General features: G+C 40.6%; 1 protein-coding gene across 7 annotated transcripts in view; it reads right to left on the minus strand.

Moving 5' to 3' along the window:
* The window catches only part of PIP5K1B (phosphatidylinositol-4-phosphate 5-kinase type 1 beta), a 215,671-nt gene that overhangs the window by 126,853 nt on the left and 70,446 nt on the right, over positions 1 to 18,372 (minus strand). For all 7 annotated transcript variants that reach the window (XM_073634782.1, XM_073634759.1, XM_073634751.1 and 4 more), the window contains 2 exons: positions 16,168 to 16,242; positions 15,526 to 15,597 (listed from right to left, as the gene is read on the minus strand). In XM_073634782.1, coding sequence (XP_073490883.1) covers positions 15,526 to 15,597 — 72 coding nt within the window. In that variant the 5' untranslated portion in view covers positions 16,168 to 16,242. The remainder of the gene's footprint in view (positions 1 to 15,525; positions 15,598 to 16,167; positions 16,243 to 18,372) is intronic.

Raw genomic sequence — 18,372 nt, forward strand, 5'->3', positions numbered from 1 at the left:
ATTGAAAAATCTTTTGATGCAAAGGTAGTAGCAGTACCGCAGAGAATCCTATTACATTGTAGACACTGGTCTATTCTTTCCCTTTTTTTGTCCAATGAACACCTTGGCAGACACTGCAATGAATCTGCTGTGCTTTGTTGGCAGCCAGTGGCAATAGGAAATATTGTATGGATAGAAAGAAGAATGGATTGCATTCAGTATTAACTGAATGCTAAGCTGAACTGAACTGCAAGCTAATTTCTTTCCTCTAGTGAAGACATGACATTGGATATTCCAACAAAACATTTATACATACCTAATAATCAACCACAAACTACTTGAAGAAACAACAGATTAGGGTTTTGAAATGGCCTTACCAATCCCCAAACTTGAATATTACTGTAAATCTCTGCATGTATCTAAAACACATTGAACACTGTATCTAAAGCACAGTACATACAAGACAACCTAAGAATATTACTGAACTAGAAGTGTGCCACAATGCAATAGCATTACTCCCTACGGCTGTGGTAATGCCAAGAAGCCTAGCTTTAGGGTAGGGAGCACACATGCAAGCTATTAAATGCCTCCCATTAATATAGTGGGGTTTATTTACTAAAACTGGAGAATGCAAAATCTTGTTCATCTGTGCATGGTAGCCAAATAGCTTCTAACTTCAGTTTATTCAATTAAGCTTTGACAAAAAAAACATGGAAGCTGGTTTCTATGCAGAGCTGCACCAGATGTTGCACTCTCCAGTTTTAGTAAATCGACCCCAGTGCTCCATGGCTATGTGACCACTGAACAGGCATTAGTGTTGTTCCATGTCTAGTGGTAGCAGTTATAATAGTATGCCAATATGGCCTTTGAGTCGATGTTTGAATAGGATTGTTGGGGGTGGCTATGGCGAATACTGGAGCAATGGATAAAAACGCTAATGGCAAGATGTGGCCTGGACAGTACCTGTTATGCAGTGTAGAAGCTGTTATTTCTTTATGTTCAATTGATAGGTGTTCCCCACAGAGATGGTTTTACCATCTTTTCACTATGAAAATCAACCACCCATGTCATTTGACCAGATGTGCCCCAACCTGCAAAAGACTGTACATTTTACCCTAAAATACATAAGAATAGTGTTTGCATTTTCTATGTACAATAAGCTCAGGTTTTTAACAGCTACTGCAATACATGAGGTGGGACTTAAAATGCAGGCTAATGTGCATTCTCTCAGTTCAAGCTGGCTGAGTCAGTGAAAGTAAAAATGACAGGATCCTGCTAATGATATCCACTGTTTGTGCCTACGGCATGCTAAGGACAAACTGTACAGCTTTTTAAATGGAAGAATAAACAGTTGACAGGTACATTATGCTCAGCTCTGTCTCTAACTGAGCACTGTCTTAGAATGGTGTTGTAAACATGAAAAAGTATTAAATATCCTGGCAGGTATCTGATTTGAAAATGTAGCTAAATTATTCTGAGTCCAAATACTATAAACATTCACATTCTGAAATCTCACAGGTAAAAACAAATACTTATGCTTGGATCATGCAGCATAATAAAGATACTGGTATGTAACATAAAGAGATCCTGTTACTTTATCAATATTAAACTTTAATGTAAATCAAATAATCAGTACCTACAAGTTGCTGTTAGTTTTATCAAGAGCACTCTGGGGACCTTTATATCAAGTGTGTTCAATTATGTAAATAGAAGATAGAGCATAGAAATATTGGTGACCCCCCCCCCCCCCCACCACCACCACCACCACACCATGCTACTGGTAAATGAGACTGTTCATCAAGTATAACTGATATGGTCCATAAACTGTACAGTGCCTTGAAAAAGTATTCATACCCCTTGAAATTTTCCACATTTTGTCATGTTACAACCAAAATTGTAAATGTATTTTATTGGGATTTTATGTGATAGACTAACGGAAAGTGGCACATAATTGTGAAGTGGAAGGAAAATTATAAATGGTTTTCATAACTTTTTACAAATACATATCTGAAAAGCGTTTTAAATTCTGAACACTCTTTAATTATCTGCAAAGTGTGGCATGCATTTTTATTCAGTTCCCCCCCCTCCCCAGTCAATACTTTGTAGAACCACCTTTCACTGTAATTACAGCTACAAGTCTTTTTGGGGATGTCTCTACCAGCTTTGCACATCTAGAGAGTGACATTTTTGCCCATTCTTCTTTGCAAAATAGCTCAAGCTCTGTCAGATTGGATGGAGAGCGTCTGCGAACAGCAATTTTCAAGCCTTGTCACAGATTCTCAATTGGATTTAGGTTTGGAGTTTGGGCCATTCTAACACATGAATAGGCTTTGATCTAAACCATTCCATTGTAGCTCTGGCTGTATGTTTAGGGTTGTTGTCCTGCTGGAAGGTGAACCTCTGCCTCAGTCTCAAGTCTTTTGCAGACTCTAACAGGTTTTCTTCTGAGATTGCCCTGTATTTGTTTCTATTGATCTTCCCATCAACCATCTTCCTGTCATATGACGGCCTCCCGTCTAATTCAGGTCCGCGCTGTGGCCGTCATTTGGCCATAGCGCGGATGTCAAGTGGTTAACAATGGCTTTCTTCTTGCCATTATTCCATAAAGGCAAGATTTGTGGAGTGCACGATTAATAATTGTCCTGTGGACAGATTCTCCCACCTGAGCTGTGGATCTTTGCAGCTCCTCCAAAGTAACCATGGGCCTCTTGGCTGCTTCTCTGATGAATGCTCTTCTTGCCCGGCCTGTCAGTTTAGGTGGACTGCAATGTCTTGGTAGGATTGCAGTTGTGCCATACTCTCCATTTTCGGATGATGGATTGAACAGTGCTTAATGAGATGTTCAAAGCTTGGGATATTTTTTTATAACTTAACCCTGTTTTAAACTTCTCTGGTGTGTTTATTGGCCTTCATGATGTTGTTTGTTCACTAAGGTTCTCTAACAAACCTCTGAGGGCTTCACAGAACAGCTGTAATTATACTGAGATTAAATTACACACAGATAGACTCTATTTACTAATTAGGTGACTTCTGAAGGCAATTAGTTCCACTAGGTTTTAGTTAGGGGTATCAGAGTAAAGGGGGCTGAATACAAATGCATGCCACACTTTTCAGATATTTATTTTTAAAAAATTTTGAAAACCATTTATCGTTTTCCTTCCACTTCACAATTATGTACCACTTTGTGTTGGTCTATCACATAAAACCCCAATAAAATAAATTTATGTTTCTTGTTGTAGCATGACAAAATGTGGAAAATTTAAAGGGGTATGAGTACTTTTTCAAGGCACTGTACAAGTTAACAACAGTACCGAATTGCAAGCACCACATGGTGCCTTGCCCATCGGGCTGTAGCTCAGTGTCAGGGTCTTAGCAATCTTCTTATAGCCTAGGCCATTGTTATATAGAACTGAAAAAATATATAATCTAAATATATAAACTCGCACTGATGGTGTGAAAAAATGGGTGATAAAAATGAATGAAGCTGCTATACACAAAGTCCTAGACACTTGGACATAGTGACAAATTGTAAATACAGCGCTCACAAACAGAGAGGCTGAGTATTAACGTTAAAGGATCGTTTATCATCTCATCAGTGAATCTTTCATCCTGTGATATCGCTATAAGCCTGTATTGACTCCCAGACTGAAAAGCTGGGTGTCACTGTGATTTGGTGAGTGGGGACACATGTGGGGGTGTCTTGGTACACCTGAAAATTCTTCCGGAACATTTTCTCTGCACTTTTTGCACACCAGATGTGAAGCATTCCCTGCATTTTTGCACAATATTTGTGAAGCACTTTTTAGTTTCATATGGACTTTATGTTTGTTTTCACTTATTATGGGTCTCTGTTTGTGAGTGCTGTATTTATATTTTGTCACATTGTTATATAGAGCAACAATTCTTTTTTTCAGATATTCAGAGAGTTCTTTGCCATGAGGTGCCATGTTGAACTTCCAGTGACCAGTATGAGAGAGTGAGAGCAATAACACCAAATTTAGCACACCTGCTCCCCATTCACACCTGAGACCTTGTAACACTCGGGCCTTTTTTTCACTGGTCTTCTAGTTCCAGATGCCGCCATCTTGATTGTGCGGAGCCGGATGTGTTTTACAGTCAGCTACCCACTGCGCATACAAATCTTAAAAAGTAATGATGGCTATGAAGCTGTTCTACAATATCTCACAAAAGTGAGTACACCCCTCACATTTTGTAAATATTTTATTTTATCCTTTCATGTGACAACACTGAAGAAATTACACTTTGCCACAATGTAAAGTAGTGAGTGTACAGCTTGTATAACAGTGTAAATTTGCTGTCCCCTCAAAATAACTCAACACACAGCCATTAATGTCTAAACCGCTGGCAACAAAAGTGAGTACACCCCTAAGTAAAAAGTCCAAATTGGGCCCAATAGCCATTTTCCCTCCCCGATGTCATGTGACTTGTTAGTGTTACAAGTAAAGGGAGTAACAATGGGACTTTGAATGGGACGTGAGGGAAGGTTCACGCCCCCATCCCAGTCAACATGAAAATAAAGGGGGAGGTTGGGACTTTGAATGAGGTGTGAAATGGTGGAACCAATCAGATTCACAAAGGTGCAAACATGAATATGTTTATTGGTGAACCGATGATCAGCATTTACAGCAACCAATGTGGCATAAACAATGTATAAAAATATAAAGCAAATAAATATATGCAAAAACCTGGCATAAACAAATAGGGTAATACAGCATAATCCCTCATAGCAGACAAGTCATATAAAGTATTCTTATAAAAACCAATAAAAGATTGTAATGAAGTGTTGGATGCATCAAGGTGGGCTCTACGCGTTTCGTGGACTCATATCCACTCGTCAGGAGCCGGGAAGCATCCAAGTTCTATAAAAAAAGTATATAAGATCCATTTTATCTGGTGTATTCAACCATATGGGGAGGGTAGAGGGGTAGAAATATGAAATAATTGGCGATGCCAGGATTTACTCACATACAGCCGGTAAATTGGTCAAATGCCCCTGTGAAAGGAAACCAATGGAAAGTCCAGGACCACACACGTCATCCCCCTTGCATGGCCAGGACTTCTGTGATATAATGAGTGGGGTAAATAGTATGTGTCTATGAAAACATGGGTCAAAAAACAAGGACTGAAGATGAGGGTAAGTATCAAAGAGTAGCTCATGCCCAAAGTAAGAAAAACAAAAAAATAAAAAAATATGATGGCAAATGTAAGAATGTATATAATGTGAAAAATAGTTGATTTACTTGAAAGGTCCAAAATTAATGGTGTACCACACTGACTAAAGAGCAAGGTCTGTGGGTGTGGGTGATGTGTTGGCATATGTGTGGGATCCAAGTGGTTGGGGAGTGCGGTGTGAGCCCAGAATCACCGACCGGTGTCCCCTCAGCGTCACACTCACCAAACACAAAGAGGGGGAAAGACAACACTACCCTCCCCATATGGGTGAATACACCAGATAAAATGGATCTTATATACTTTTTTATAGAACTTGGATGCTTCCCGGCTCCTGACGAGTGGGTATGAGTCCACAAAACGCGTAGAGCCCACCTTGATGCATCCAACACTTCATTACAATCTTTTATTGGTTTTTATGAGAATACTTTATATGGCTTGTCTGCTATGAGGGATTATGTTGTATTACCTTATTTGTTTATGCCAGGTTTTTGCATATATTTATTTGCTTTATATTTTTATACATTGTTTATGCCACATTGGTTGCTGTAAATGCTGATCATTGGTTCACCAATAAACATATTCATGTTTGCACCTTTGTGAATCTGATTGGTTCCACCATTTCACACCTCATTCAAAGTCCCAACCTCCCCCTTTATTTTCATGTTGACTGGGATGGGGGCGTGAACCTTCCCTCACGTCCCATTCAAAGTCCCATTGTTACCCCCTTTACTTGTAACACTAACAAGTCACATGACATCGGGGAGGGAAAATGCCTATTGGGCCCAATTTGGACTTTTTACTTAGGGGTGTACTCACTTTTGTTGCCAGCGGTTTAGACATTAATGGCTGTGTGTTGAGTTATTATGAGGGGACAGCAAATTTACACTGTTATACAAGCTGTACACTCACTACTTTACATTGTAGCAAAGTGTAATTTCTTCAGTGTTGTCACATGAAAGGATAAAATAAAATATTTACAAAATGTGAGGGGTGTACTCACTTTTGTGAGATATTGTAGAACAGCTTCATAGCCATCATTACTTTTTAAGATTTGTATGCACAGTGGGTAGCTGACTGTAAAACACATCCGGCTCCGCACAATCAAGATGGCGGCACCTGGAACTAGAAGACCAGTGAAAAAAAGGCCCGAGTGAAGAGAGTCCTGGACTCCTGGGCTGGTGGGTGTCTGCTTATTAAAAATGTCAGCAGCTACAGTATTTGCTAATTTTTATTTTTTGACAAGACGGAAGATCCTCTTTAACTTTGCTACAGTGATTGCAACTACATAAATTGTGTAGGCAGTTTGGGAGGATATTTATTCAAAGCCTTGCTTCTGTAACTTTCTTAATGGACGTTAAAGTGACATTGTCATAAGTATGGGGGCTGCTTTCGCAGGCTTCTTTCTATAAACGCTAAATGCCTGGCTATGCTTGACTTCAGTATGTTTCAGTCATAGTCCTGGATCAGGCATGCAGTAAATGATTGTTAGAAAAGTATCAGACCTTATTATGTCTATACTCATTCCGGGTCTGTGACTCAGACAACAGTGAAGACAGAGCATCAGAATAGCAGTGAAGAACTAGACTTCTTAAAGGAGATTTCAGCAATGGCAGCTTCCATTAAACTCTCATGACAGTGTCCCTTTAAAGCATTTGGAAACCTGGAAAAGCAGTACACTAGCTGCCAGGTCATATTTGTGCTTTAATGTTATTGTAGTGCATGAGTGATTACTGCATCTATGCCTAAATTTGATAGCTATGTTTGGTCAAAGTAGAAAGCATTCTACTGAAAGTAGCTCAGCTGAGGTTATTTCTGATTGGTTGCTACAAGTCACTGTACTCTGCAGAATGTCAGTGCTCAATTCACTGCTTGACTATGCAAGGCATCTTCTAATTTTATGAGGAATTTCTACTACTAGACCATGCCCATGCTTTAGGCATTAAAATGCAATACATTTGACATTTGTACTACTACAAGTTTCTGGAAACCATAAAACCCTCTTTGTATGTATGTACTTTATGGCATATACAACACTGATTTCCAAAGCTGGCAGGAGATTTTATAACTCAGAGTGAAATGTAAATGGGCAGAGGCTGGCAAGTCTGCACCAGTGCAAAATGTGTTTATCAGATGAGATATTAAAAGTCACTTAAATTTAGCTTTGTTAGTAAAGGTTGCCGTATGACAAATTAAAAGGTCATTTAGTTAGCACACTCTGTAAGTATAATTTATCTGTTAAAAGTGAGCACCACCACATGTTTATACACTACTTATGTAATGCTCAATTCAGACATACTTAGTACAACAATTACATTCCCAAAGGTTCTTAATGACAGTGCAGCTATTTTGTACATAATAGGTTTGTGTTCCCCGTAGAAAGGGCTTTTATATGCTGCATCAAAAGACTCATTAATGGAAGGAAATTATAATGCAGGTACACAATAATGCATATGTTATTACTAACATGCTTTGTTCACTGACTACATGCAGTGCTTCAACCCCTTCCCGCCCAGCCCCAGTGTCCCTTTTATAGGATCTGTGCACCCATGGGATGGCAATGATCTGCGATCCTGTGACCGTTGTAACTGACTGTTACAGAGCTGACATGATCGGGGGGGCAGTTCTGCCAGCTACCAATTTTGGTGACCGAGAGCTGCCTTTGACAGCTTGGTCTTTGTGCTGGGAGCATGCTGATGGGGTGTGGGGGAGGCTGTCTCCCTCGATGCCGATGCTGTTGTGTTGGCCCAAAAGGGGAAGCTCCACTTGTCTGCACCCTCCCCCCCTCCACTTCCACATTTGGCACTTTTTGTGGGGAAGGGGGAGCGGGTACTTGGTTTTGACAGGTACCCGCTCCGACTTCTGGGTAAGATTGCCACAGCGATGTCCGAAGATGTCCAGCCCGTCCTCCCTCCCCCACTGCATTCTGGGACACACACAGAAGCGCAGCTTCACTGCCGGTTTCCCTTAGTGAAAGTGCCGACACCTGCACCCGAAGCTGGCTGAAGAATCAGCCTGGGGCGCCGACATTGCTGGATCCCTGGACAGGTAAGTGTCCTTATGCTAAAAGTCAGCAGTTACAGTATTTGTAGCTGCTGACTTTTAATTTTTTTTTGCCCAGACTGGAGCTCCTCTTTGAGCTGAGTGTACAGGTTCTGCTTTTTTTTTTCGATCAACCAGCGGGTTGAATGTAAACAAAAAAACTGACAGATCCCCACATCAACACAATGATGTGTGAAGTGGGGATCTCTCCCACTGTGCTTTTGTATTCCGACAGAGGGACTCTCCCACTACTCCCCCCACCACATATCATAAGTCATCATAAGTGGGGAAACCATAAAGTTTTATCTGCAAAGTCTCCCAAAAAAAATATGTATCGCAACAGCTCGCTTTAAAAACTGGCTGTATATGCAGAATGCTGGGGGCTTTCCAGAAGCATTTAAATAAAAGTGGTCACACCAGTTGCAGGGTCAAACTGTGCTACAATAGTCATGTTCTTGAAATATTATAAACATTAACCGTTTTGCTGCTCTCCACTTTTACCTAGTGTGGCTGAAGTGACCATGAGCTTATAGCAGAAGGGAATGCAGCCACTGTAAGGATTACTGAGCTGGCCAGCTGAAAGCAGTTCTGGTTTCCCAGACATTTTATATTGGTGGAAGTAAAAGGGATAAAGTAGAGCGCCAGCCAGGACTTTTTTTCTAGTTTACATAAAGTAGAGAAGGATTTGAATATCTGTCAGGATCCAACTGCTGTCCCACTGGGGAGTTTTTCTCTTGCTACTTTCCATGGTGACCAATGTCACCAGCATAGAAAGGGAAGGGAAATTCAACATTTTATGGATGCCATCAAAGTAGGAGGTGAGCAAATATCTCCCAAAAGGGACATATATTCCTGTGACAAATTACAACCAAAGACAGGATCTCTGCAGCAATAAAAACCTAAAAAAACAGCTTCTCACCAGGACTTCTCAACTAGAAAAATAAATAAAATGGGTAAAAAAAAAAGTTTATAGCAACCACATTTCTTGTTCTATTTCAGTAGCAAATAAAAGCTATATCCTGGCTGGTTGCTATTAGCAAAAACTCCAGTTTGTCAGTTTCTTAAAAACAGTCCCCAGGTTATTGTTTTTACACAAAACTGCATAAATTGTATACATTTCTTTTATTGTTGCTCTAGCCATAATTACAATGTAACATTCCAAAATATAGACACCTAGAACAACATTGTAATCCAACTCACCTGATTGTGACAATGTGTTCTTCAAACTTGTTTTTTGGGTCAGTGACTCAAAAAGTACTGAAGCCAGTGAGAGCCAGGAACCAAGCATTTTACAAATGAGGTCAGAAATGGGAAGTCCCCAACCAAGTACAGTGTGGATCTAGGTCTAGGATACAAGGAGCTCCACAAGGATCAATGTGACAATTATGTACTTACCAGCAACATAAGGTGAATGCAAAACGCTGCAGCTGTTACCTTTTTGTACCAGATACATTTTAATGGTTTGATGTTTGAAAAGTGTGCTAAACTTAAAACATCTTTTTTTCCATTGCAAGCAGTAAATTCACAACTGTCATTTTTACAGAACAGATACTTAGACCTTGTTTACACTTGCCGTGCTCTCTGAAGAGTGATCCATGTTCCAAACGCTCTTCTGACAGGTGGTGGGGATGCATTGTATCGCCTCCTTTTAACGTCTTAAATACCAGACTATAACGCCACAACTGCGAGCAAGCCTTTAAAAACCTAACTATATCTATTCTTACAAATGTTCTCTCCCTCCTCCTACTACTACCTATCCTGCCTAATCTTTAATAAAAAAAGATCTGTATACTTACCTATTTTTAGTCTGGTTCGGTCCAGTTACATGACTCCACAGCCTTGGCTCCTCTGTGTCAGTGAGCGCCTAGGGGAAAGAAGGAAGCGCCAATAACGTATGTGTTATGGGAGCCTATGGGTAACGTTACGTCTCCCAGAATTCAGAGTCTTGTCAATCTCTCCCTTATGCAGAGCTGCAGGATCACATGACCGGGCCAGTGTAGACTAAAAATACAGCAGGTGTTTTTATAGGGGGGTCATTTTTAACAATAGAGAGTGTTTTCTTTCATTTTAAGCAGAACTAAACCCTCCTCTCCTTTACAGCCAAGGAAGCTGTCATCTTAGCCTCTGTCTGAATGGCAGCTGCCATGATGCTGCACATGTGATCAGTTATGATGCAGGCAACTGTGGCAGTTTCAATTCTCGGCATGCCTTGAATGTAACTAATTTGAAAAAACAGCTACATCTAAGGGTTCATTTCTTCTTTGAGGGCTCATTCACACTATGTGAGGTGTCCTCCATATTTCTGCACTGGAAAAACACAGGTCTTCACTAGGGCACATATAAAAATAATTGTTTTCTATGTGAACTGTTCACACCGCAATGCTGTGCAGCACGGAAAAATGCAGCATGTCATCGCATAGTTGTGCAACGGGTTGTGCTGCTGTGCAGAAACGCGAATGGAAAAAACAGGTATAAAGAAAAACAAGTAGTGCGTTGTGCTGAAATGTGCACTTTACTGCTCTCTGCCAAAGCTGGGGACGACAAAAAACATTTTACTGGAACTAAAAAAAAAAAAATGCATGTGGCATGCTCTTTATTATAGAAGAACATGCTATGTCTCTTCTGCAATAAAGCCTACCTGCCTTTTGGAAGCATACAGCTCTTCTCTGCTCCAGGCGTTTTCCCTTTTCTCCCAGGGTCCCAGAGCTGTCCTCACTCCAAGCATACCACAAAAAAGGTAAGTTGTCCGTACACCAATGGCATACAAAAAATGTCAAGCTTTTTTCAAGCAATGTCCACAGCCGTAGTCCCCGCCCATAACCACCCGCTCTAATTTGTTTTACCGTCTTTGGTAATTGCACACATTCCTGGAAATGGCTCTATAATAAGTGGGTGCTGCAGTGACTGCCAGCTAGGAACCAGGTAAGGGTAAGACATGTATCTCGAGCACACCATGTAGATGTCTAAAACAGTATCTGTAAGTGTAATTAAGCTGTGATGTGATCACATCAATAAACTTTTTGATGTTATTTTAAAGTGATTGTAAAGGTATTTTTAAAATTTTTTTTTTAAAACAAACATACTTTTTGCGCAGAGCAGCCCCAATTCTCCTTTTCTGGAGTGTCCCCTGCCGAAACTACTGGCTCCTCCCCCCTTCCAAGTGCCCCATAGCAAGCAGCTTAGCACTTGTGTGGGCTTGATCCCAAGCCGGGCTCTGTGTGTCCATTGACACATACACATTGCAGCTCAGTACCGCCCCCCACTCAGGCCTTACAGGCTGTGATTGACAGCAGCAAGAGCCAATGACTCCTGTTGCTGCCTCCATGTCCACTGAGGAAAGAGTGAGGAGAGGCACAGAGCTGGATTTTCAACTTTACAACCATTTTAAGGATCCATGGTGTGCTGCCAATACATGCCTTATCCCTTCCCCATAAGATAATATTTAAAACTGAAACCAGAGACATCACTAACAGAAAATGAACTTTGCACAGGACATAAAAACCACTCCTTGTTTTCTTTGAGATGTCAAAAGAATGACCGTATTAATAATTACAGCCTGCAGGATGATCTTGTTTCAGTTCTTAAGCCCTAAGATTCATAAAAGATAATAAAAATAACATGACAATTGCTTGGTTCATAACCTCCACCCCTGGCTTTCTTGCCAAGTGTATTAATCCAAGGAAAATGAATCACAATCAGAAAATGTCAAGCGTCAAATATATTAGGAACCTAAACTAATATACATAAACCCTGTTTACATACCAGGTCATTCATTCTTTATAAACGTCTGGGATCAATTAGGGTAAACCAAAAGATTTCCATAACCTGCAGAACTAATACTGGCTACTGTATTATTAAATATTGGAAAATATATTCAACAAGTAATTGTTATCCTGAAGATCACCATTTGCTAAAAGAGGTCAGTTTTGGAAATTATTGTCTGTTGCCTGCTCTCTACCTGTGTGCCAAACCCCAGCTAAAAAATCTGTATGTGTCTATCCGTAAGATTATAGATATGCTGGGGTTGATTTACTAAAGGCACAGGGCTTTTTTTCAGCAGGAACTAGGGGGAACTCAGTTCCACCACCTCTGGCTCAGGTCTTCTGCTCCCTGCTCACCACTATCACTTGGTAACACTGAAGTCCAGCTTCTGTGTTTACAAGTGATAGCTTATCTCCCAGTAGCTCCCACAGGTCAGATCTCCTGCGCAGATCTCACTGAATGCCGGACAGGAACAAGGGAGATACAGAACAGGTGACCAGGGTTCAGTGCAGTCATGGGCAGGAGAGGGTGTGTGGTAGGCTGCACCCTCTGTGATCTCCTTTTTTTCCCTGGTGACCAGTTGTTGATGCTCCTACTGCATGATCAATCTTACAAGCGACTGTAGTATAGTATGGTATGCTGGGAGGTACTACAGCCAGATAGGTGCTTCAGCTTAATATTGCAACAAAGGTAAGACATATGACAGATAGTGGAGCTTATAAGGAGGGGGGGGAGATGAGGGCAGTGGAGGGAGGGGGTTGTATGCAAAGGGAAGAGCTACTATTTCATGCCATTTCGCAGGTATGTGTGTGTGGCGGGCATGGCTGAGTTCCTGCACCTATTCTCTGAGAAAAAAAGCCCTGTAAAGGCATATAGGCTGTTCACTTTACAAGGGAAGCTGCACTTTGCAAGGGAATTTTCCACAGAGCTTAGTGAATGTGGGGAAGCTTTGCTGACTTCAATCAGCCAATCAGGTGCAAGCAAAAATGCAGTTTTTTTTCTTATCATGATTCTTTCCAAAGTGAAATTTCGCCACATTCGCTAAGTTCTGAGGAGAAATCCCTTGCAAAGTGAACAGCCTATTTGCCTTCAAGAAATCAACCCCATTGCTTACAAGCTATGCATTGTGGTATGCTACATTTCCAAAATAGTGCTGGTACTTCTTTTATGTGTTGAGATGTGTTACTAGCTTGTTTAAAATGAATGGTCTGCCACAATGCACAAAAAAGCACGCATTAAATCACAAGCCTTACAGAATACAAAAGTGTAAAGAGGCTCTTACGCTGCGTGCACACGCTCGGACATTCTGACAACAAAATCCTGGATTTTTTTTCGACGCATGTTGGCTCAAACTTGTCTTGCATACACGCGGTCACACAAATGTTGTCGGAAATTCCTAACGTCAAGAACGCGGTGACGTACAACACGTACAACGAGCCGAGAAAAATGAAGTTCAATAGCCAGTGCTGCTCTTCTGCTTGATTCCGAGCATGCGTAGAATTTTGTGCGTCGGAATTGTCTACACACGCTCGGAATTTCCGACAACGGATTTTGTTGTCGGAAGATTTGAGATCCAGCTCTCAAATTTTTGTTGTCGGAAAGTCCGACAAACAAATGTCCAATGGAGCCTACACACGGTTAGAATTTCTGACAACAAGCTCCCACCGAACATTTGTTGTCGGAAATTCCTAGCGTGTGTAGGCGGCATAAGTGTTTATTTCATTCAAGAACAGAAAAACTTTTAGCCATTCGGCCATTCAACTGTATAAAACAATTCCTAATATTTTTTCCCCTAATCTTTCTTCACATGTTCATCCTTTTCTTTTTATACCTGCCCTATTTTTGATGCCTTTGAAGAATTAGAAGGAATGTACAGTATATGATTTCCTTTGATTAATCTTGTTACCTTTTTTCTGTTTCAATTGTTTTTATTAGTTTTACAAATAGAGTAATACAATTTAGTATATGTTTTTACATTGCTGAGGCTATCAAGAGTGGTAAAGGCATACAGTAGTATCAAAATCGAGGGGTACCAGTATAGTCCTATATCTCAATCTGGTAGTACTTCCAACCGCTGAGCTATCCGGGAACAGTCCACAGTTTCAATAACCACCAGTTTTGACTCAAAAGGGAGAAAAAACATGCACATAAAAAAAAAAAAAAAAGAGGGAAAAACAAACGCATGAACTATAATGAAGACCATCTGAAGCTCTATGCAGAGGAGAAAGGCCAGCTTGCACCAGTCCTTCCACTGCTCAGTCCAACGAGTAGAACCCTTTTCCAGGAATTAACCAGAAGTGAGGGACTAACCCAGGGGTACAAAACCCAGAGTGATCCCATCCAAAATATTTTAAACAATGTAAATTCGAAGATATAACAGGTTCCATACTGTGATAAACATCCGATAGGACCAGAAGTCGGGATATAGGACCTGTCATTATTATCGAGAACAAGTTAGAAAGAAGGTTGTAAAGGAGCAAAAGCAGGAAAAGAGAAGAAAAGTAGGGGAAGAAGGGCTTGTTATCTTTTTAATTAAAAACTTGCTGCCATTTTATATGACAATACCAACAAATATGAAAAAATGCCATCCCCTTGGATCACATCTTTCCTTCCTTCCGACTTTGATAAATCCCTACTACTTTTATGACTTACGGTACTTGTAAATCCCAAAAAATTCCACATTTGTAAACGACAACTTGGTATTCCTCTCCAGCTTTCCCCCGTATCCATATTTTTTTGTATTCTATCTTGTAACTTGTTATTTAGAGGTTGACTTACTAAAGGCAAATAGACTGTGTACTTTGCAAAGTCCAGATGCACTCTGCAAGTGCAGTTGCTCCAAAGCTTAGTAAATGAGGTAAAGCTTCACTTTGCAAAGAGTACCTAACCATGTGCAAGGAACAAAAAATGCATTTTTGCTTGCACATGATTGGATGACGGACGTCAGCAGAGCTTCCCCTAATTTACTAATCTCTGGAGCAACTACTCTTCCAGAGTGCAACTTTACTTTGCAAAGTGCGCAGTGTATTTGTCTTTAGTAAATCAACCTCATAATGTCTATGTTACCGATACTGATTATCCATTTTTATTTGTAAATAGTTCTTTCTTATCATATGTAAATAATATTGTCATTTTTCTCCTTCTATATTATAAACCTAATTAAAATGTATTGGAGAAAAAAAAAAACTAGCCACCAATAAAGACACTAGTAGCATGTTTTATTTTATTTTACTAGGCTTAATCAACTGTCTCCACATTGTCATAGTTAATACTTCTGCTATCTTTGTACCCTGCTCTTCTTGGCATATGTGAACAATTTTATACCTGAACCTTACTAACGACTTATTCGAAGTCCGGTTGAACTAAAATGCTGTAGCCAGGTGATTTTGATTCAACAATATGTATCATGAAAATTCACAGTAAAAATAAAACAGCATATAAAGCCACATATTCATTATCATCTTTGTAGAAAACAAGTGCTAAAGAAAGCGGGTCACCATTAATAATAAACCGCATGCTGTAAACTGAAAACTGGTGTCTTATCCCACATACCTTTTTGTACGTTTTCTCTCCATTCGTTCTTTCACCTGTTGCATTTCCATTTTCATTAGCTGCTGCAGACATCTGCACAAGAAAGAGTTTCCAGTTACCCGGCTGAACAGTTACAGAGACAGATTTCTCTTCTTTAGCTGCTCGTCTGCATTCTTACCTTCATTGTTTTGAACAATCCCATAACGGCAGGGTCCTGGATTTCGTGAACGAGGCAGCTTATTACAGGCAGAGCTTTTCTGCTTAGAGTATGCAATGCTTTCTGCAGCTTTGGCTGAGATTTCATAACAATTAAACTGCTTAGAATTTGACCCCAAATCTCCTCAGTTCTCTGTTTTTTTGGCTCCGTTTAAAAGGGTAAGAAACCCAGAGGGATTTATTCATTTTATAATGTTACAATGAGGCCAGCGCATGCTGAAACGTTACACTAATGCTCCTTTTGGCTGTAAATCGAGCTTTAACACCATTTCAAATGACATGCGTTCAAAATAAACCGCAGTCTTATAAGGGATCTGATGTGCTCAATTTACACTGAAAAAGACAACTCTGCAGAAATACAGCAGTCAAGTTCCCGAAACTCGACTCTACAGCCCACATGTACAGACGGCACAGCGACTACTTGTACCAAGGAACAAAGAGAAATACCTTTACTTAGTTGTAAGTCATCTGGAGCCGAGGTCAATGAGTTCTCTGTTCATTTAGGCAGCTAGTCCCAAGATTCTGCAAGAAAAAAAAATGATTGACTAATTTTAAACCTTTTTAAAGTAACACTTGTAAAATAGAAATTTTCATCAAAAATATGCGCATATAATAAAAATATTACACTGTGTAATGTGTAAGAACAAGAAAACATGAATGATATGAAAAAAAAAATAACACGGCCATGTGCATAAAATGGTTCCCAAAAAATAACTATGATCTTAAAACATATGGACAATAATCAAAGCTGAAGGGGTCACAAAAGGCCCTCGATCACAACATTATCTTACATATGTACCACTACTACTTAAAGTGGTTGTAAAGGCAGAAGGCTTTTTACCTTTTATTCTATGCAGTAAGGTACTAAGCCTTCTGCATCCAGTTCCCCCTGGAACCCCCTTTATACCTGAGTCTGATTTTGACTGCTCCCTTTGCTCTCTCTTTCCTCATTGGCTCAAATACAGCAGCGGGAGCCAATGGCTCCCGCTGCTGTCGATCACAGCCAGTGCCGAGGCAGTGGGGGGGCCTTCACTTTGTGTCTTATGGACACACAGAGCGGGGCTCAGGAGCAAGCACGTCCAAGTGCCTCTATAGCAAGGGACTTGCTATGGGGGCACTTGACATAGGGGAATTGCCAGAAGTGCCTGTGATGGACCTGAGAAAAGGAGGATCAAGGCTGCTCTGTGCAAAACCATTACGCACAGAAGGTAAGTATAACATGTTTGTTACTTTAATTTAAAAAATAATCTTTACAATCACTTACAGTTGGAAAATTTCAAGTCTATGGCCCCTTTCACACATGCGGACCGTTTGTTTGATCAGTGCAGTCACTTTTTAAAAAAAAAAAACGGATGAAGTTTACATACGTTTTTTTACATCTGCAAGCTAGAGTCCTTAAAGCGGAGCTCCATCCAAAAGGGAAAACTCTGCTTCCTCCCCCCTCCGCTGCCACATTTGGCACCTTTCGGGGCGAGGCGGTACCTGTTTTTGACAGGTACTGACCCCGCTTCTGGGAGACCTCGCCGGAAGTTCGGCCCCCCTCCTCTTTCCACTGTCACCGGGCCATTGATGCACCCGTTTCGCGCATGCACAGTAGGGGTCCGGCTGTGAAGCCACAAGGCTTCACTGCCAGTTTCCCTTACGAGGAATGGCGGCGGCAGCACCCGAGAGCCGATTAAAAAATCAGCTAGGGTGCTGACATCGCTGGGGGTCGTTGGACAAGTAAGTGTCCTAATAATAAAAGTCAGCGGCTACAGTATTTGTAGCTGCTGATTTTTAATTTTTGGAGGAGGGCTGGAGCTCCGCTTTAACCAGTTGAGTCCTGGAGCCATTTTTTTATGCAAAAATGTCCTTTACATCCGTTTTTCATCCGATCCGTTTTTTAACAGATGAAAAATATGTCTTTCATCTGTTCAAAAAAACTGATGTTCACGGAAGCGGGTGAAAATGGATGTAAATGGATGATCATTCATTTCTAACCGTTCTTCCATAGGAATGCACTGATGTCCGTTTATTTATCCGTCAACAGATGGATAAAAAACAGACAAACGGTCTGTATTTGTGAAAGGGCCCTAACTCTGCTGTTTTCCACTGGCAGGGATGCTCTGCTAAGCTATTTGTTAAATACATAAGTCGGGGGTTTCACATCATATTGTTTCCAAATTCAGCCGGAAATACTTTGTTCACTACAAATATATGAGCTGTCTTCCAAGATGGAAAGCAGCAGGCAGCCTGACCAAATAATTTCATATTTAAAGTTGAAGTTTAGCCAAAATGATTTTTACATCACTTTCCTGTAATGAAGTATGACCCACATCATGCAGCTGCTGGGTTGTGTTGAAATCTTCTCTACAAGGATGCCTGTCCTCCTCCTGGTGCTGAATTTCCACCACAACATTCAAGAGAGTAAGATTCAGACCTGCCCTCTCCTCCCCTCTGATCCATTGAGAAATGCCTGTTCATTGTTTACACTGAATGCAACACAATCTCTGAATGAGGGAGAGAATCTTGTTATTTATCTGGCTGCCTCCATTTAAGCAAAGGGGATTATTTACGAAAGGCAAATCCACTTTGCACTACAAGTGCAAACTACAAGTGCAAAGTGCACTTGAAATTGCACTGAAATTGCACTTGGAAGTGCAGTCGCTGTAA

Source organism: Aquarana catesbeiana, linkage group LG01, assembly GCF_042186555.1.
Source record: "Aquarana catesbeiana isolate 2022-GZ linkage group LG01, ASM4218655v1, whole genome shotgun sequence".
Lineage (NCBI taxonomy): Eukaryota > Metazoa > Chordata > Amphibia > Anura > Ranidae > Aquarana > Aquarana catesbeiana.